The sequence below is a fragment of the Ovis canadensis genome, chromosome 4 (genome assembly GCF_042477335.2).
Source record: "Ovis canadensis isolate MfBH-ARS-UI-01 breed Bighorn chromosome 4, ARS-UI_OviCan_v2, whole genome shotgun sequence".
Lineage (NCBI taxonomy): Eukaryota > Metazoa > Chordata > Mammalia > Artiodactyla > Bovidae > Ovis > Ovis canadensis.
Window position 1 is genome coordinate 55,224,975 of NC_091248.1, and position 22,339 is coordinate 55,247,313.

Consider the following 22,339-nt stretch of genomic DNA (forward strand, 5'->3'; position numbering starts at 1 on the left):
CAGGTCTCCTGCACTGCAGGCGGACTCTGGCACTGCAGGCGGATTCTTTAACAATTGAGCTATGACAGAAGTTTAGTCAGTTATACTTAGATTATATTAGGTCATACGTGAGTTCTAGATTTTCAGAGTACACGTTTTTTGGAATAAGATATTCAGATATCTTATTATATCTGGCTTTTGATAGTGATATAAGAAGTATAAGACTCTGAAAAAAAATTTTTTTTAATATTTCTGAAAGTAAGATTATTTTCTGTAACAATGAAAACCAAGACTTCTATGACCGAGTTGTGAATAGTCATAGACATATGTCTGAAGACAGGAAATGGGGATAATTACTAGGATGGAATAGTACCATGGTGTTCTACAGCTTATATATTATGTTACAGCAGCAGGCATCACCCTCCCAGCTACTGTTACTTCATTATCTTTGAGCATGAGGTGCTGACATAGAAATAAATTAATGCATGGAGAGGAAAGAAATTACATGATTATAGACTACACAAAACAAGTACGAAAGTAAAACTATGAATTAGAAATCTTTACAAACATGAAGTTTTGTGATAATACTTGATTATTGTCTATAACTAGTTGTAATTATCCTTGAAAAATCATATTTATATAACAAATGATACAACAGGACTTAATTCTGTTCCCATATGGGGTCTATAAATGTCCTAATACCTAGCTAAGGTTAGTGTTTTTAGCACTTCAATCTATAAATTTGACAGGGGGAAAATGTACACCAATAACTAGGAGTTATCAGTTTCCAGGATTTTGTCATCGTGGACAAACTATTTCACCTGGTGTCAGTCTGATTTTTAAATTTACAAAATGAAAAGTTCTGGCTAATTATTTCTCCCTACATCTGATGGATCTTAGATTCCATACAAAATGTTTTAAACTGTTACGGCATGTAGATAAAGGTATTTTTTATTCAGTCTTTGTACTGGAGAAAATATAAGAATGAAGCTACTGCATAAATACACTCTTAAGACCTGGAAAACAGTTTGAATAGAAATCCTAAGCAGGTATTTTACTTACATAGAAGTTAATGCTGTGGTTAGCAAAACTGACTATGTATTGCAATCACCCAGAGTATTTGTAAAACTCATTAGAGTGAGTGAAAGTCGCTCAGTCGTGTCCGACTCTCTGCGACCCTGTAGACTATACAGTCCATGGAATTCTCCAGGCCAGAATACTGGAGTGGGTAGCCTTTCCCTTCTCCAGGGGATCTTCCCAACCCAGGGATCGAACCCAGGTCTTGCGCATTGCAGGCGGAGTCTTTACCAGCTGAGCTATAAAACTCATTACCAGGCTCAAACCAAGGGTCTCTGATTCACTTGGTCTAGGGGTGGGGCCTGAGAATTTGCATTTCTGCCTTAGTTCCCAGGTGATGCTGATGTTGCTGGTCCAGGAGCCATACTTTGAGAACTACTCATGTACCTACACTTTTCAACTTTAAGATTTTAAAATACTCATTTTTAAAAATTTTGATATATTTTTTCTATTTAGATGTGTATTTCAGAGCTTTTGAAACATATATGCCACAAGTGTAAAACACATGTGACTTGTTAAATGTAGGGTAGTTAACTGATGCTGGCAAATTCATAATAAACCTGTTCTTTAATAATAATTAAATCCTTAGATTAGGATTTTATGTAGGCAGAAACAAAATATTTCCATATATATTTATGGTAAGAAAATAATAAGTACATTTCAATACAGTGACATTTGTCAAGTGGAAGCTTTTTCAGAAATACCTGTGTTCAAGGAAAGAGTGCCACGTATTTTGGGGACTCACCTGTAAGTGTAAGGACCTCTTTGCTTAACTTTAATTTTGCTGCTATTAACTGCCACTTCGTCTGGATTCTGCACATCAAATATCCAAAACTGTCTGTAAACATCTGTGCCTGTTTTAACCCAATTTTTAAAAGCAATTGTGCCATCTTCAAGGACAACTTCCTATGAAAAAGAAAATGTTTGGGTTATATTTTGTAGCCAATACGGGCAGCTGTTGGGAGTTGAAACTTTTTCGTTAGTCAGTGAAAGATCAAGCTCAAGTATCCTGCTCATGAAAACCTTTGCAACCTGCCACATGCTTGCAACAGAAATGTTTTCAACACATTATGGTAGCAATCTCTTTCAGTCAGCCTTTTACAAGGAAAATCAGTGTATAATATTGCAAACATGTCTGGTGATTGTAAGGACAACCATTGGCAAGCTTTAGAGTGACCCTGTTTCAATATTGCAACAATTTGTAACAATTTATTAAGCAAGATTAATTAAAGCATTTCAAAAAGTTCTTATCAGGTTGAATATTAATTTCTAATGTACCCTCAATGAGTCAGACTGAAGAGGCAAAACGGAAAAATAGAAAAATCTAGTGGAATTAGAAGTTTTCTCATTTTCTTCAGAATTTGGATACTTCAGGTGAAAATCGGTTAACATTTGTTAAGAAAAACACAGCTTTGATTTCTCCCATTCAAAACCCTGATCAATGAGGCTTTCCTCTCAGTACATTTGCAGAAACCTATTAGTACCTGTTTCCAAGATTACAGTAGTCTAATTCATTATTATTAGGTTAATACTTTAAAAATAAAAGAAGAAATACAGAAGTTTTTTTTTTTCTTTTTTTGTGAAATCAGAAAATCCAACATTAGAAGTATCTACTAGTTTAGGTATTATTAGTATGGATACATAAGTATCTATTAATAGTTTAGGAGCTGAGACAGAATAGAGAGTCACCAAACCCTTTGAGGTCAATTTTATTATCTGTAAAGTGAGGGAGTTATCATAGATGCTCTCCCAGGTTCCTTCCAAGGCTTTTACTCTCTGAACAAGAAGACTATGGAGGTAATGGAGACAAAGGTGACTTTGTGGCAGGCAATGTTTCCAATTAACTACCTTGGAAGGAATACATACTCAGGTGGAAAGCTCCAGTTTACCCTTTTACTGCTAGAGGAAGAGGAAGGAAAGCATTTCACAGAAAATAAGCCTGAAAAAAACCCACAAGAACAATCTCACCTGTTTGTTTAGTTCAACAGGAAGCATCAATTCATAGAATGATGGATCAGAAAAGGACAGTGAACATTTACTAGGAGAGCATGCTGACACTCTGAGAAACCAGGTATCTGGCCCAAGGGTCACTGAGCCAAATGCCTAGTGGCAGAATCACAATGAAGATCCTAATCTCTGACCCTTATGCTAGTCCTCTTTCACACCGTGTTACTATTTTTTGTTCCTGTCACCTCTGCACTTAGTTGGTAGAAGTCAAAGTGAATCAGCAGTCTTCAGGATACTTGACTTATTGCTTAATGGAAAGAAAAAGAATTCCTTAGAGGAGAACAGGGCATCAGCTAAAATGCCATTACAAAATCCTGTGCTGTCACAATCCTTTTACACTGGGTACATCGCAACTGTTAACGCAGTGTGAGACGTTAGTACTTTTAACAAGCAATTGTCCTTGAAGATTGTTTTATTACTCCTAAAAAGTCTTAATTCCATAGCAAACCCAAATCAAGACAAAATTATGTATAGATAAGTATTATGGCTATTCTAAATGTAAAGGTGTTTACTGTAAATGATGAGGGTTTTGAAGCTGAAGTCTACACGGAAGCTGCAAACTATTTTCATTTACCCATTTCAAGAGACATGAGAGGAGAACACACATGAACATATACACATGAACATTATTACTTTTACACGATAGACTCTTAAGGACTAGTATAATATCAATTGTTTATCATTACCTCTCCAGACACAGATTTCAATAATGTACTTGGTGGGACGGAAATCTCCCTGAGTCTAACACTTGTGCATTTTATATTAAAAAACATTGTAACTATATTGTGTCTTTCTTCTAAGGACCATGAGTTACTTTGTTTTACTTGTCAATCTGGAGATAACTTTTTTAAAATCAGGAAGTTGAAACACAAAGAATGGAAATGAGTGCACTGAACTTCTAGCTTTAGAGTTAGGGTCATCTAACACCATCCATTTTTTTTTTTTTTTTTTTTAGTAGTAGAAGTGGGTCCTAGAAAAACAGATGTCTGATTCAATGTGGCACAATAATTTGGTAGTAGATAATGGTGAATCCGGCATTTCACACCAATCTTGTTTGGTTTTTATAAAACCACAATTTGTACAGAGACAGAGAAAAATATTGAATCAGTCAGAATAGGAATGAATTTCTTCTGATCCTAAGACTACCTAGGTACTAGAAATTTGTATAGACCTCTTTGACTATCAAGACTAAATATATCATAAGGTCCTCTTAAAAAGGAGCTTAAGTTCTTTGTGACTTTAAAAGGCCATGAATTTTAAATTGACTTTGGACTGTCTGACCTATTTTGTGGACCTTTCAGTAAATTTGAAATACAAAGATGAAATTATATGTACAAAAAAAAAAAGTAATATAATTGAAGATCTCTCCCTTGGCTGATACATACATCAGTATCTATCCCTGACTTTAAGCATTCAGACTGTTTAGCCCTGGATTTCAGCTTGATGACTCTAGTGTGGCATGGTCTTCAGCTGAGTTGAAAGCCATTTACTTTGAAAGTTCTGTTTTGCTACATTAATTTGAAGGCAGATATCTGGGACTGTAATACCCTCTATCTAGTCCTGTGGTCACTTGATTATTGCTGTTATGGGAAAGTAATATTCATCCACATGATGGGCAACTTTAGTCTAAATATGTTCCTGTGAATGAACTATAAAGAATACATTCGCAGAAAATAATATTGTCCCATTTCTCAAGGTTCTTACAGAGTACTGAAAGATGGAATCATATAAAGCAGATTTTAATCTATGAGTAGATTTCCTTACCCTACTACCAACCCAAGTATATTGGCTTCTTTACTCAAAGCCTAGAGTGAAAAGTGAAAGTGTTAATCGCTCAGTCATGTCTGACTCTTTGTGACTGGATGGATTGTAGCCCATCAGGATCTTTTGTCTATGGAATTCTCCAGGGAAGAATATAAGAGTGGGTTGCCATTCCCTTCTCCAGGGGATCTTCCTGATCTAGGGGTCAGGATCCTGATCAGGGTCTGATCAGGGGGTCTTCCTGATCCTGGGTCTCATGTATTACAGGCAGATTCTTTACTGTTTGAACCTCCTGGGAAGCCTAGAGTGAAGTGGTTAACAATGAAATAGATGCTATGAGTTTGATTCCCAGTTTGATCATATGCTAACCATTTAAACTTGGGCAGGCTATTTGATTTCCTGTACCTCAGCTTCCTTATTTGTAAAATAGGGATAATAATAATATTGGAAATAATATGAGGTCGAATGATATGAAATTCATATTTCTGAAAGTCAATATAGGTGGAATATGGTATAATTATATTAATTATTTCATTCATAGCATTCCTGTCTGAACCAGTCATGTGGCAATAGCTCATGTAAAATCCTGTGACACTTCTGCTGTTTAATCATTTCTATATTTATTCTCCATCCAGTGAAATCAAAACTTTCCTAAACAGCAGAAACATACTGAAAGAGTCTTTTTCTTCTTCACTCACTACCACAATTTGTTCTGTTTAGAACCAGTTACAAGCAGTCTTCCTATGATCAAAACATTTTCTCCTATGTGTATACATGCTGAGAGAAAGAGAAAGAGAGGATTAGAATATCAGTGCCAGTTGTGCTAACAGTCAAAAAGTGATTTTTGTCTCAGGTTATTAACAAGTCATCACTTAAACATCAGAATAACAGGTGGTGAAATTGATTAGATGTAATATGTTTCTGAAACTCAGGAAATCAGCCTCCAAGTGTTTACATAAGAACCTAAAATGGGAGAGTTTTTCTTTGGCATGAAAAGTATACTATGTTGATATTAAATTGGGCTGGAGGAAGAAAATTACGCTGACCTGCTGTTTCTTAAAACATTTTAAAGTGATTTTATTATTGGAGTTAATATGCAAATACATGTTTAATCCATGTTTTACTACTATTTAAATTTAGAGTTTATTTTAGATTATTTCATGTTCTCATAATTATTATTAAATTAAAGCAAGTTCTACTATCTTTAATAACCTATATACCTCTGGCACTTTTTTGAGCTTTTAGATACTATAATAAGGTAAAAATTATTTTGTCATATCTAGAAATAGTCTAAGCATATACCATGAAATTAATATATATGTGTATAAAATTTACTATCAAATATTGAAATTATAGTCATTTTAATAAGTCAAAATAATCATCATTTATGTTTATTTTATCTGAAAGCATTTTTTGGCTACGAGAAGATCATTCTTTTCAAGGATAGGGAAAGGAAATGGTGTAATTGAATGATGGTATGATTGAACATTAGTCTTTTAATTGAAAAAGATATCTTGATTTTCTGTCTTGATGTTCCATGGTTAATATCATAGGTGAATTCAAATTATTTAAAATTGCTTATTATATAATATTCAGCAATATTAATCAAGTGATATTTTATAGTGTCAGGTGATAAATTATCCTTTGTGAGTGGTGCCAGAACTTTGACCTTTTTCTGAAGTCCTTTAATAATTTCTGCTTTCCACATTCATGGCAGCTCATGCCATTGACTTTTAGTCTATCTAGCAAAATTGCACAAATCTGCAGGTCCCACTCAATTCTACTAGGAATCATGATCTGAAACACTGGTATAAAAGCATTCAGCTATAATGCATAAAACCCTACATAATGCATAATTATCTATAATGCATAAAAACCCTACAAAATTTCCTTTGGAAATAGTGAATAAAGAAATATAATGGTAAAATGTATTGACTGTTTTACGCCATTTCAGATATTGGTATCAGGTGTCATCTTTGAGAACCAGAAAATATCAGAGTCCCAACTCTAGAGAACATGATGAGATGGTTTTCTTATCTTTTTTAAATTAAGCACTTTATTTTTTAATGGTGCTTATATATAGGTAATAACTTTGCCAATTTGCTGTTAGTCCATTAAATAATGCAAGTTACATGCAATGAGTTTTAATTGTAGAGAAAAACTGTCTGGTAGTACAACATATATATATATATATATATATATATATATATATGTTTGTAAAATAGCAGTATTAACCTAAGTGCCCTTGAGGCAGGGGCGAGACACTTAGCTCTCTGTGCTTACACATAGTTCAAAGATTTGACATCTACACGTATGCCAAACAGATACATATGCTAATCTTATATTTAAAATAATTTTGTAAACTAAATTTAAAAGAAACAGTTTTATTTGAATGAAGAAAAAGTCACAACAGCTTTACATAATTAAAACAAGCAAGGTCAACACCGCTATATGAAAATCTGAGCGCAAAAGCAAGCTGTCTTAACTATACAACACAGCTCCTGACCATTGAAGGGCTTCTGATGATGTCTTGAAAAGTGAAAGTGAAGTTGTTTAGTTGTGTCCAACTCTTTGTGACCCATGGACTGTAACTTATCAAGTTCCTCTGACCATGGGATTTTCCAGGCAAGAGTACTGGAGTGGGTTGCCATTTCCTTCTCCAGGGGATCTTCCTGACCCAGGGATTGAACCCAGGTCTCCTGCATTGCAGGCAGATGCTTTACCATCTAAGCCACGTAATCTTAGCCAAAAGGCTGAGAAGTGATGTCTTAGAGATGATGTCTTAGTCTGTGAATATTGAGCTGGGTTACAGTATGACCCAAAGATTGCAGGTAACCCTCATTTCAAAAATAAGAAGGGAAAACACTCTATTTCTTTATTTTATCCCACTTTATTACTTGGCACTACTGAAAATATAATTTTAAAGTTATTAGTGACTGTGTTCTAACTACTATTTCCTTAATTTTCATCTGCCTGAGATAATTTTACTTTTTCCTTAAAAACTGACTTCATAATAACTTCTAAAAAAAATTACAGTCTATTGTTTTCATTGCTTCATATAAAATATTTTTTCTGTTGTCTTCCTACTTACCTCTGAATGCATAAATCCCGTAGTAATTTCTCTGCTCTTTCGTCTCTATATTCAAACTCTCCTTAAACATATCTATTGTTTAGTTTTATCTGTATTTTCTATACTAATGAACAAATCTCTGAACCTTCCCTTTGAAATATACACGGATGTTCTTTTCAAATCACTTATAAAACCTCTGTGCTTTATTCTTCTAAGGTATGCATATTTCTATCAAGAACACAACTGGACATCTTGTAGTTTGAAACTTTTACTCCTCTCTCCCCCTATTTATTTAGTTCCTCTGTCCATTGCATTCCATCACCCATCGGTCCTACATACTCCATCACACTAGACCAGAGAACCTTTTGTTATATGCAAACTGTGCAAAAATCTGTTTAAAAGTGAGTGTTAAATTCTCCTTGAAAGTGGTCATGTCCTACATAACATTTCCTGTTTTTGGTCTCCTCACTTTCCAACACTTTCTATTGTAGAATTAGAGAGTGCAAAATGTATAAATCATCTCATCTCTGCCTTAAGATTGCCTAGGTTTAGAAACTAACTCATATTCCTTTTGGCTGGGTAAGTTGTCAGGTTGATTTAAGGTCTTGTGATGGTAGTATCTTCTCATTGATATTTGTGAAGATTAAATGAATTAGTATATATGAAGCTCTTAGTAGGACTAAAAAATGCTTTATTTATTTAGTATATAGTTAGTATGTGTGGCATATAACTTACTAGTATATAGTATTGCCATTTCTTTTTTCAGTATATTTGATACCAGTCTCTAAATGCAGATTTTGTTATATCTAACAACTACAGGTAAATATATACTACTATTGCCTGTCATGTCACTACTTAAATAGTCTTCTGCCTGATGCTCAAAAGTTTCCTAAATTTTACCCCATGTTATTATCTTTCCAATAATCTTTGCTGTTATTTCTTTGTTTTGACACATTAAAAAAATATTTTTCCTTCTATCGTCACAATATTTAGTTGCATTTCCACAACTCTTTTCTATGGCATTAAGCAGTCCCTTGACACTTTTATTGGAACTCTCTTTGGGCGATCAAAATTTTATACTTCAAAATCCAACTCAAGTCTCACCTTCTTCCTGAAGTTATTGAATACTCTATGAAAGTTCTCTTTCTAAATAGTGTATGCTTTAGAATTCAATTACAGAGTTTCACAAGTCTCTAGCTTTTTTTACAATATGCTTTTTCCCAGTTAAAATTTATATTTCTTGAGATAAATATTGATTATCTCTTAGCCTCTATACAAATTTTTGATGTCTCAAAACTCTTATTTCCTCAAAATTAGCCATATGAACTTAGAGATACATATTAAAAATTAAAATAGATGTTAGTGCCTCTCATGACACAGAGACTCTGTATGTATAATATTGTTGAATAATAAGAAACAATAGATGATCACTGTTTGCTACTGATTATCAAGTATGAATAAAAAAATTATTAGTATAAGAATCTTAGTCTAAGATGCTGTACATTGGAAGATTATTGTGGCTTTTCTCAAGATTAAAAAAAAAAGTTATAGTCTGTGTGTCAAAATTTATCCTGTTCTCACTCCACAGATACAGAAGGGAAGTGAGTTTCTAGAGCAGAAAGAATACAGGACAATAGCAGTTCTCTCTAACACGTTAGACACTCCATACCTCACCATCTCCTGTCTGTCTCTATTGAGCTATATTAAAATAATATCAAGAAAACCGGGAATTCCAAGGAAGGAGATGGTATTTAATGTATAATATTTCCAGTTAAATTCATGAAGTTAAAATTTTTGCTGTCAGTTAGCAAGAGAAAAGATAGAAATGCCTGTGTGGTTATTAAGCAAATATAGCATACAAGTGTAAAAACTGTACCAAAAATGTCCTATTTCTTAATCTGTTGTGCTAAGACAATAGCTATAATAGTACAGTCAGAAAAATTCTTAAATTTACAGCCTAAGCATTTAGCTGAACAAAAACGAACCGAAAAAGCTTTGGAAAATAGTAACTTCTTGTCCTGGGTAACTAGATTTGAAATTAAATCTTCATATTAAGTCAGGCAATGCTTTAGTGAAAAATAATTGTAATTATTTAAACTCCTAGTAAGAGCAGGATGTCAAACATGGGTGAATGGATGAGACAGATAAAGGTCTTGACAGGAACAGAAACCCCAGTATGAGTTGGTAGTCTAGCCCATTGTATGATTCAGTTCTTGTTGATCTCCTCCGTACATTGTGCTTACTGACATCTAGACCACTGGCATCTGAACCAGGATGACAGCTGAGGCCAGCACTCAGATAAGTTTATTTGGCCAGCATTATATTTTAAAAATAAACATACATGCCTCTCAGTAGGCCACACACTTTTAACTTCACAGTAGTCATTGTCTTGTTTATATATTGTTCTTGGTAGCTTTTTTTAAGGCTTGTCTCCAAACCCTGAAGTTATTTGAATTTGCTATCCCTGGTTTAGGGCTCCAGTAGACCTACATCTCCTTACCCTAGTCTTCCTTTTCTTTATCAATTAAAGTTGGTGCGTATAAAGCTGAATTAGAAGGAACTAGGATGAGAGACAGATTCTAGTTTGTTGTACAAAGCCTATGTATTAAGTCACTTTATTTTTAGTTAATCTACAGTGAACTTGTTTGTATACATATATATATATACACATGCACACACACATATATATATACACACATATACATACATATATATACTGGGATATGTTCTGCATAACATTTCTGAAAGTATTTTGTAAAAATCCCTTATCTACCTTCATCAGTAGGAAATGTTTATAAGAATCATATTATTAACATTACACACATATAGAACAGTTTACCAAACAAAAATAAATTTTACCAGTTTTACCAAATATTCCTAAATCAATATTAAACACAGTATTAAGTTATATATAATTTTACTTTAATCAACTGTAACCAAAGTGCAACTACTTTTATAAATAGTACTCATTTATAGTACTATTTATAGTACTATTTATAGTATTTATAGTATTTATAGTATTTATAGTATAAATAGTACTCACAAAATAACACTCATTTCTCATTCAAAAGCATATGAAAAGCACATCAGCATACTCTTTGGACATAATTAAAGGGAATTATTTCTACTTATGTGCATACCTATAATAGTTTTTATCAGAAATTAAAATATTTAGACTTAAGATGACAGTACATTCATATGGAGTATACATCATACTTTGATTGTTTCTCTATCATGTAGAGTTTCAGTTGTTCAAAATCACCTTTGTGTTAAATTGCTGGTTATAATGAAATATAAAACAGAAACCCTAAGCCAAACACAAATCAAGGTAGACTGAATCAGGATGAAAAGAAATATTCTTGATACAACTTGTACCTTTTTAATTGTCTTCTCAATGAGCATGTCTCCAACTGGCATTAGAATCCCTCCAAACACAGCCAGGACTGCACCAATGACAGCACCAGCGATGAGCCCACAGTTTCTATTGCAACCCATTTTTCTTGTTCAAGGAAAAACTGAGGTTCAGCACCTGCTTCTTTCAAACTCCCAGGTCTGATGAAGGTGGTTGCCAAGAGGTCTGGTTCTTTCGTTAGAAGGAGATCATAAAACAGAAGCATAAATATCAGTACAAAAAGATCAAAGTACAAGGAAAACACGCAACTGAAACAAATCATTTTGCCAGGTATAAACAGATGTTTTTTGTTTTTTTTTTTTAAGAAAACTTTCTAGGTCTTGTATTTTCTTTTTAATTTGACTACCTACCAGTGGTAGAAACAATAAATATCATCACATAGAGCAATTCCTCAAAATCCTCCTCTTTTTTTTTTTCTGTGGATAATTAACATACTGAAATCTTATCTATGGAGAATATGCATATGTACTCTTGCCCTCTGCCTACCTGTCAGCCTGGGACACTTATGGACATTTTTGCCCTCTATCTGGCTTTTCCACCTGAACACAGCCATTTATACAGTACTACCTGGGGAACAACAGACTGGTTCCAAATAGGAAAAGGAGTACATCAAGGCTGTATATTGTCACCCTGCTTATTTAACTTATATGCAGAGTACATCGTGAGAAACACTGGGCTGAAAGAAGTACAAGCTAGAATCAAGATTGCCAGGAGAAACATCAGTAACCTCAGATATGCAGATAACACCACCCTTATGGCAGAAAGTGAAGAACTAAAAAGCCTCTTGATGAAAGTGAAAGAGGAGAGTGAAAAAGTTGGCTTAAAGCTCAATATTCGGAAAACTAAGATCATGGCATTTGGTCCCATCACTTCATGGCAAATAGATTGAGAAACAGTGGAAACAGTGACTGACTTTATATTTTGGACTTCAAAACCACTGCAGATGGTGATTGCAGTCATGAAATTAAAAGACACTTACTCCTTGGAAGGAAAGTTATGACCAACCTAGATAGCATATTCAAAAGCAGAGACATTACTTTGTTAACAAAGGTCCATCTAGTCAAGGCTATGGTTTTTCCAGTGGTTATGTATGGATGTGAGAGTTGGACTATAGAGAAAGCTGAGCACTGAAGAATTGATGCTTTTGAACTATGGTGTTGGAGAAGACTCTTTAGAGTCCCTTGGACTGCCGGGAGATCCAACCAGTCTATCCGAAAGGAGATCAGTCCTAGGTGTTCATTGGAAGGACTAATTCTGAAGCTGAAACTCCAATACTTTGGCCACCTGATGTGGAAGAGCTGGCTCATTTGAAAAGACCCTAATGCTGGGAAAGATTGAGGGCAGGAGAAGGGGACGACAGAGGATGAGATGGTTGGATGGCATCACTGATTCAATGGATGCGAGTTTGGGTAGACTCCGGGAGTTGATGATGGACAGGGAGGCCTGGCGTACTGTGGTTCATGGAGTCACAGAGTCGGATGCGACTGAACTGAACTGAACCTGGTGTTATGCAAACTGAATGTGGGTTGACTGGAGTCTATTCCATCTAAATTCTAAACAAGAACGATAACAAATGTCTTCTTTACCTTTTTCACAATTAGAAAGATACAGTTTTTACAGGAAATGATCTGATGAGTCTTAGAAGGAGTCAGTTCTTCTAATCACTGGTAGCCTATCTGTTAAAACAAAAAACATGAGTAAATTAGGGAAATACATTGTCAGAAAATTAACACTACACTACTCTCTAATATCACCAAAATTATAATCACTGCTAAAAGAAATTTCCATTCTCATGGATATTGAGTTCATGCTTGAATTCTTTCTTATCAACTGTGTTGAAATATTTTACATAATATTTTCACTTCTTTTTAATAACTGATTTTTATATCATCTAAAGGTAAACAGAACTTGAAGAAAATATGTAAGGTAGAGTATATCTAGATTCTGTAATAGGTATTGCTTTCTTACTAGCCTCAAATACATAAATTTTAACATATTCAAGAGCAATAGTGTTCCTTTCGTTGTAGGGAGCTGATTCATAGGGCTTCCCTGGTGACTCAGTGGTAAAGAATCTGGCTGCCAATACAGGAGATGTGGGTTGAATCCCTGGGTTGGGACGATCCCCTGGAGAAGCAAGTGGAAATCCACTCCGGTATTTTTGCCTGGGAAATCCCATGGACAGAGGAGCCTGGTGGGCTACAGTTCATGAGGTTGCAAAAGAATCAGACACACTTAGAGACTAAACAACAACAATAAACTGATTCTTAAAAATTCTGTTAAAATCAACTCGATTGTGTCAATATGTATTTCACTTAGTCTTATCTTTGGAAAAAAATTCCTAGCATAATAAGCAGATCCTATGGTAACAAGACTTTATTATTCAAATACCTAAAACATACTATTTAAGCAGTTTTGATTGCAGTAGGAAATCTGTACTAGAGTTGACCTGACATTGATAAACAGAATGTGCTTTGTAGCTTGTAAACAAATACTCCCTAATTCAGAATACCCTTGCCAAGGAAGACAAAAATTGCAACAGATTGGAGGGACACACAATATTTTTGTCAGTCTTGTAAGGATAATAGTAAAAATCATACTTCGTTATGGTTTCAGATTTTTCCCTCCATAGCTTGGTTGTGGTTACAGTACCATTCTGATGGTTTTATTAGTATTTCTTTCCACTTGAGTAAGCATTTAATTTTTTAAAATTATTAATTGCATAGCTAAGAAAATGTTAAGAATAATGTTATTAAAAGAAAGGAATAAGACTTTCCCTCAAAATGGAAAAAGGCAAATCTTACAAACTTTTTTCATTCTTCAGGATTTCCATTCTCTTATACCAAATACCTAGGATGATCCACTGTAAATCAGGATGAACAAACTGATTCACACTGAGGTCCTGGTGGCTAAGAAGTTTGAATAGTCATTAATGTCACATGTTTTTTTCCCAATGTAAACAAAACACACAAGCCTAAACAAGTGGTTTATTTTTCCCGTGGAATTTTATGTCTCTGAGCAAGTTGAGTTGTTGTTGTTTAGTTGCTAAGTCATTAGCAACTCTTAGCAACCCATGGGCTGCAGCACGCCAGGCTCCACTGTCCTCCACTATCTCCTGGAGTTTGCTCAAATTCATATCCATTGAGTCCATGATGCTATCGAACTATCTCATCCTCTGCTACCCCTTTCTCCTGTTGCCTTCAGTCTTTCCCAGCATCAGGGTCTTTTCTAATTAGTCGGCTCTTCACATCAGGTGGCCAAAGTACTGGAGCTTCAACCGGTCCTTCCAATGAATATTCAGGGTTGATTTCCTTTGGGATTGACTGGTTTGATCTCCTTGTAGTCCAAGAGACTCTCAAAAGTCTTCTCCAGCCCCCTAGTTTGAAAGCATCAATTTGTTGGCATTCGGCCTTCTTTATGGTTCAACTGTCACATCTGTACATGACTGCTATAAAAACCATAGCTTTGGCTATACAGACCTTTGTAGGAAAGTGATGTCTTTGCTTTTCAGTACACTAAGTTTGGCATAGCTTTCCTTCCTTTATTAATTGCTTGGGGGTAGAACTCACCTGCCAGTGCAGGAGATGTAAGAGACACAGGTTAGTTTCCTGGGTCAGGAAGATCCCCTAGAAAAGGGAATGGCCACCCACTCCATTCTAGACTGGAGAATTCCATGGACAGAGGAGCCTGGCGGGCTACAGTCCATAGGGTCACATTGGTCATGACTGAAATGATTTAACACAGAGGATGAGGAATAACATGCTCCCTCCTATGGCTTTGGCTAGGATTGTCATAATACAGTGGAATAAATTATTTAAACTTGATAATAATGACTAGATATTCTCAAGTAGAATCTCTCTTCTACTTGTGAATAGCATTCGAGTGTGCTGTACTGTATGTAAGTGACCATATTCAGGGGAGCTTATTAAGTACTATTTTACTGGATGCCCATCTTATAGACCATTCCCCAGTTCTCATCTGTAAGTTATATTTGAGGTAGACATCAAAATGCAGGGTTCCAAACTGCTGTAATTAAGGGTGGGAGACTTGAGATGAAACCAAAGTGCGATTGGCCACTTTCTTGCCAGATGACCATGGGCAAGCTATTTAATTGCTCTGTTCCTCAATTTCTTCATGTATAAAGTAAGATTATAAGATGAGACCCCCATTTTTTTCATTTAAGCAGCTAGACTGATTCTTCACTCAAATCCTTACATGGAAGACCAAGCCAAGTAACTTAGATTACAGCATTTGTGGGACCACCAAGACCCTGATTCCTAACTAGGTCTCCTGTGTCCCACCTAGCACTATCTTGTCCCATATTTAGGATGCTTGAGGAGCATCTCTGTAGAACCTGTGGATTGCAATTTATTAAAAAATTGGATAGGAAACCCCAAGGGTCAGATTCTAGTTTTGTTTATATAACATCGGCAATACAACTCAAATCATCTCTTTTGGAAAGATATGGTCTACATAAATGCCACAAAATTATTCAATATTAATGTCCTTTGCAGTTCTGTCAGATGGAATATAAAATGATGTTAAAATTATAAATCTTTTATTTCTGAAATGGATATAGGTGTGTATTATTTGTCTGTTCCCAGATTCTGTGCCTTCACCTAGTTGAGAATCTGTCTGACCTTTCCCAGAATCATTATCCTTTATTTAAGCAGTCCCATGGACTATAGTGAAGAGTCCCAAGGGGCAAAAAGTCCCCAAAAATCTGCTGGATGAACCACTGTGTTCTTTAGCACCTTCCTCTCTAAACATGAAAGTGCATTATTATACCATCCAAGGACCCTGCGCCCAGAGATGTCAAGTTATTGGCAGACCTGGGTACTGCCTAGACTCTGTCTGTTTTGAACTTAAAACTGAAGTGAGATAGTGCACACAGCCCAGTGCTGTTGAGTCAAGTTCATCAGAAAACATAAGTGTCAATGATTTATTCTGCTAAATTGCATGCTTAGACAGTTACTAATATAACACTGGTCTGGATGATGTCTAAGCAAAATAGTAGTGTGACTCGCATTCTTGCATACATAAACTGATATTTTTGACAGAAAGAGATCGACTTTATGAACTTTTTGCCCAGCTTATTTTGTTATCTTGATGCAAGTTTTTTTTTTTTCTCTAAAAATAGGCAAGATATTTTATATAAATGTAATCCTTCTTTATCAATGGCTTTGCTTTCCATGGTTTCACTTATCCACAGTCAAAAGTGGTCAACTGAAGCTAACTGAATCTGTAGAAAGTAAAATCTTGGATGAAGGGGAATTACTTGGGGTTTGGTGCTATCTCTAGGCTCAGGCACCCACTGAGGGTCTTGGGTTTATCATGCTTCTGTGCCTTGTTACCATAAGTGTTGTTATTATAATCATACTTCAAGCTTATGCTTCATACTACAAAATTACAAATACAGGCTGACCCTTGAACACAGAGGGGTTATGGACAATGCAGGCAGTGGAAAATCCACATATAACTACACCATCAGCTTACCTGTGGTATCCAACCAACTGCATATATGGGATCAGGTTGTACTGTAGTATTTATTGAAAAGATACTCCATAGTGCACTGACAAAGTTCAAACCTGTTGTGTCCAAGGGTCAGCTGTAATTTGTGCTTCCCCAGGGGGCGCAGTAGTAAAGAATCTGCCTGCCAATGCAGGAGGTATGGATTTAATCCCAGGGTCATGAAGATTCCATGGAGAAGGAAATGGCAACCTACTCCAATATTCTTGCCTGGAAAAATCCCATTGGACAGAGGAGCCTAGCGGGCTACAGTAAGTACATGGGGTTGTTGCAAAGAGTCAGACAGGACTTAGCGACCGAACATACATGCCACCGTAGTTTTATTCACCTGAAGCAAAGGAGGAACCAACAAATTAAATAGGACATGCACTGAATACATGAGAAAAGTTCAGGTTACTCAGCATGCTGTACTCAACAACAGCTGTATAAAGTGTAGTTTGTCTCCACTATTCTCTCAAATGTAGCTATTTAGAGCAGATAAGATTTGCATTTTGCACACTTGGTTTTCTTAGTCATACAGATTCTTTCCTAATAAATTTTTTTTTTGCTAATTTTAGGTTAAATTTTATTCTTTACCCTTATTTCTTTATTAGAAATAATTTACTGCTTGCTTCAGTCCAATTCAGTTCAGTTACTCAGTCATGTCCGACTCTTTGTGACCCCATGAACCGCAGCATGCCAGGCCTCCCTGCCCATCACCAACTCCTGGAGTTCACCCAAACCCATGTCCATCAAGTCAGTGATGCCATCCAGCCATCTCATCCTCTGTCATCCCCTTCTCCTCCTGCCCCCATTCCCTCCCAGCATCAGAGTCTTTTCCAATGAGTCAACTCTTCGCATGAGATGGCCAAAGTATTAGAGTTTCAGCTTTAGCATCAGACTTTCCAATGAACACCCAGGACTGATCTCCTTTAGAATGGACTGGTTGGATCTCCTTGCAGTCCAAGGGACTCTCAAGAGTCTTCTCCAACACCACAGTCCAAAAGCATCAATTCTTTGGTGCTCAGCTTTCTTCACAGTCCAACTCTCACATCCATACATGACCACTGGAAAAACCATAGCCTTGACTAGGTGGACCTTTATTGGCAAAGTAATGTCTCTGCTTTTGAATATGCTATCTAGGTTGGTCATAACTTTCCTTCCAAGGAGTAAGCTGCTTGCTTAAAGTACTTCAATTTAGAAAACAAAAAATTCACATATAATCAGGAAAGAAAACCTATTTTTGAGACTTAAAAGAAAAAAGACAAGAAAATAAAGACATTGTAAGATCCCACTATTCCCATACCTTTCTTGACTGTGTCCTGTCAGTTCACAGATTGTAAATCCTACTCTTTTTGTGGAGTTTGTGAATGTAACTACATGTGGGCTGTTTATTTTCTTGCTGTCAAGTCAACAGTGTGTTTCTAGATGAACTTATGAGTGTTATGCCTTTCCATTTGTGTTGGAAACCTGGTGGTCGGAACTGAGACCGAGCTTTAAGAAGTGTGCCCATAAGTAGGTCAGAATAATAGAGACACTTCCCAGAGAATTTGTGATTATCTTCATGTGTGTATAGAGCTGTGTTTCCTTGGAAACTCCACCCAGAAAAAGGCATGGCCAAGAGGTATGGTTTCCTGGGATATGAACTATGAAACTTTAAAACAGTTTCATATTACATCCTTGGGCTATGAATGAATGCAGGACCTGGATGACATTTTCTGACTCATGAGTGAATATCCCAAATTTCCTATTCTATCCAGAAGCCTTCCTTCTGCTTGTCTTCAGAATAGGAAACCAGATCACATCTCTGTTTTCTACTGGACACACAAGTAATTCTTTTAATACACGGCTTTTCCTCACTAAATACAGTATTTGCCCACAAAACCCAGGTTTGGAGTTTGGGGGCGATTAATTCAACGACAGGTTGAATATGAAAATTAGCTTTCCAAACTAACTTCCTTTTCACACTCTTACCTTACATGATATCTAGGTGGGTTTTCAAAGCCATGATTCCCTAGACATGAGTAAGATGCAGATTCATATCAAGCTGGTTAAATCAGTTATTTAAATCTGGTTGTGTTACATCAAGTGAATACATAAGGTCACTAGATTAGTACTTATTTTACATGCAACCCCAACATTTGAAGGTAGTTAAAAGAATATCTATTCTGATCAAAGTGGGCAGCAACTGTGGCCCTTTCCCCTTCTAGTCACATCTCATTTGGGCTCTGAGTCATCCCCGCAGAACCCTAGGGCTCTGCGGTAAATGTTTAAATTAGATTCAGAAATCCTCATCATCTTCTCTTATTGAAGTTACCATAATCTTTTTTAATGTATATGGGCATTTCCATCCTATCAGAATATATGGAGGTAAATATATATAATAGAAAATGTATAGATATCATAATATAACACACTTCACTAAATTATGCCTTTCAAATATAACAACTTTTATTTTTGTGGTAATCTTAAAATAATTAAAACAATAATTACATTGACTTCATTATCACATTAAATGTTCTTCTAGAAACACACCAATCTTTTGGAGTAGGTTTTAGAGTACTTGATTATAGCGATTACTATAGATTTGAAATGATTCTCTCAGAGTCTTATCAGTTTAAATAGAATTATCTAGAACCATTCTTGATTTTTGAATCCTGATAGAAACACTATTGTTTCTTTTTCCCCAACCCAACTCTTCCTATGAATGGGAAGATACTATAAGATTTTCAATAGTTATTATTCTGGGCTTTGAATTCAAGTAATTTAGGTTTGCTTTGCAGGCTAACATAGTTTCTCTGTGGCTCAGTTTTCTCTCAAATGGGTATATATACATCATTCAGTTCAGTTCAGTTGCTCAGTCATGTCTGACTCTTTGCGACCCCATGAATCACAGCATGCCAGGCCTCCCTGTCCATCACCAGCTCCCAGAGTTCACTCAGACTCACGTGCATCGAGTCCGTGATGCCATCCAGCCGTCTCATCCTCTGTTGTCCCCTTCTCCTCCTGCCCCCAATCCCTCCCAGCATCAGAGTCTTATATATGGTTATAAATGTCAAGTAAAATTCAGTGAGAAGGAATAAAATTTCCTATCATAGCACCTGTTATTTTATTTGCAATATTATGAAATATATTGAACTGTAACAACAGTAAAATATTATTGTGAATTGGCCAAGTATTTTCTAAAATTCTAGTAAATGTGTCTTTTTCATAAATAATAAATGATCATTTCTAAAACTCTTAGATTACAATAAAATCTGATGAGATGGCTTATTCTTAGGTATACAGGGGTTTAGAATATTATGCAAATGAAAAATCAACTCCTAGGTTAGAATAATTTCTCAAAACTTTCAACCATGATTTTGGCCACTGAATTTAAAAAATGCCTTGTAATTAAATCAGAAAATAGTTACAGAATCAGTTCTTTCAGGAAGAAAGAATCCACAAGATTTTTTGCCTATAGGGTAGCAACTGTAACTCCCAAGATAAATTCCAAAATTTTCAGTGCATTCTGTCCAGTACCTCTCTAAGTATAGTTTTATTCCTCTCAGTTTAACTTCTATCTGATGTTTGTGTATTAAATTTATTGTTCTGTTCTTGTAATGATTCTGGTAAATGAAACAAATTTCTGTGTATTTTTTTTCTCTCATGAAATCCAGTGGACCACTGGACTCTTCTATATAACAAAATTTTTGAAAAATATTATTTTGGTTATTTTTTGATTGAATATTAAGAGCACTTTGTTTTTAACTAATTTAAAACTACACACTAAAGAACTGAAGTACATGCAAAGATTTTAGAAACATTTTTCAATATGTTACTTGACAATTCTAGAAACTGTTTGAAATTTACTGTAGTGAATTTATGCCATTTACAGTTATGTATGAGTTCACTTACTATAATTAATTTATAGCTTTTAATTTCTCCAGAAGGATTTGTCATTTATTAGTATTGTCATTCAAGAAAATAATTTGCTATTTGTATTGTTTCCTAAAATCACAAAAACTTCAATTTTTAAAAAATTCTATTACCAAGTTTTATATAATTTATACAGTTATATAAATCAAAATGATTTGGAATTAATTTACCATTCCCAGCAGCAAGTAAAATTCAATGAGAATGAATTTTTTTTAAATGCTGAAGAGGAATATATCCAAAATATACACTGCTGTTCATGTAGACAAAGTCAGGTTCACCAAAAAATTGTGACATTAAAAAATAGAAGATTAAATAAACCAAAGACTCTCTAAAATAATAAGCACTGAAGAATTGCATATTAGAAAGCATGTTGGCATAAGAGTGTCAAGTGACTTTTAAGAACTAATCCTACTAAACTGATTTTTATTTATGTTGATTTTCATTCATAATTTAAAACCATGCACAAATACCCTAAGTAGACAATAAAAGTTCTGAAGTAACAAAATTGGATAGTACATCATTTTAACAAAAACTGTTTATGCATAAACATAAGGTTTTAAACACCAAGAAGCAACATGACACTGATTATTAGACAAAGTTTTAATATTTCTTAAACATAATAGGTAAGGTTGATAACTTTGGAAACAGCACAAACCTAGCTTTTAGGAAAAGCCTAATGATTTCAAAAAACAGTTCCTGCTTACTGCTGCTGTTCTTTAACTTTAAGGGTGTGTATATAATAGTGTCATCTCCTGTCATTTTCGAGACAGAAATTTTAAAAAAAAAATCAGTATGACTTACCTTTAAAAAGACTAAGAAGTATTTTCCGATCAAATGTTCCAACATTTGAACAGTCAGTTCTTAGTAGGACCAAATGGTATCCTGCAGAAAACCCTACACTGAAATCCTCATTATAAAAAGTGTGTGAGTTTAAATATACTTTAAAAAAAAGAGAAAGGCAACGTCAGTCAGATCCCAATGAGTGTTTGTTCCAAAAGGAGTTTGAAAAAAAAAAAGGAAACCCCACACTTCCCACTTAGAGTGTGTGGGAGGGGTGTGATAGGTCTTGAGGGTCTGTTTTTACATTGTAGTGCAGACCTATTACCTATATCTGAGATCCTCTGCTGTCTTTTTTTTTTTCCTTCTGTTGGCCATTTTCCCATCCAAGTAAGTCAGAGGCCAGAGAGACAAAAGGAGCTAGCTTGCTGAGCGACCTTTCATATACAGTCATTATTCCAGATGATAAACCGGGCCTGGGGGTGGAAAATGTAAATTAGGAAGAATTACCTGCTTCTTTCACTTTCCTGCTTGAAAAACCTACTTCACGAAGTTTAAATAAAATGTACTTTCTATGCTTCATTTATTCAAAGTGTGTCAAGTCTAATGATTTTTAAAACAGTTGGACTTCGTCAATCAACAGGGATGACAAAAAGACTTTAAAAAAGGAAATAGCCTACTGTTCTAACTGGAAGCTCTTCACTATTTATTATTTTCTGTTAGTCTTACAGAAATTTCATGAGCAGAGCAAAATCCTTCTATGAAAACCAAGAAATTGTATTTCTCTTAGATCTCTTTAGATAAAAAGACAATTTTAAATAATATTTAAATAA

The 22,339-nt window shown here is 35.1% G+C and overlaps 1 protein-coding gene across 8 annotated transcripts in view; it reads right to left on the minus strand.

Moving 5' to 3' along the window:
- The window catches only part of LOC138439237 (platelet glycoprotein 4), a 97,629-nt gene that overhangs the window by 23,100 nt on the left and 52,190 nt on the right, over positions 1-22,339 (minus strand). For 5 of the 8 annotated variants that reach the window (XM_069587768.1, XM_069587772.1, XM_069587769.1 and 2 more), the window contains 3 exons: positions 12,893-12,982; positions 11,270-11,477; positions 1,802-1,962 (listed from right to left, as the gene is read on the minus strand). In XM_069587768.1, the coding sequence (XP_069443869.1) occupies positions 1,802-1,962; positions 11,270-11,389 (281 nt within the window). In that variant the 5' untranslated portion in view covers positions 11,390-11,477; positions 12,893-12,982. Of the gene's footprint in view, positions 1-1,801; positions 1,963-11,269; positions 11,478-12,892; positions 12,983-21,530; positions 21,983-22,339 lie in introns of those variants that run through there. The other 3 variants (XM_069587766.1, XM_069587765.1, XM_069587773.1) reach the window with 2 other exon arrangements.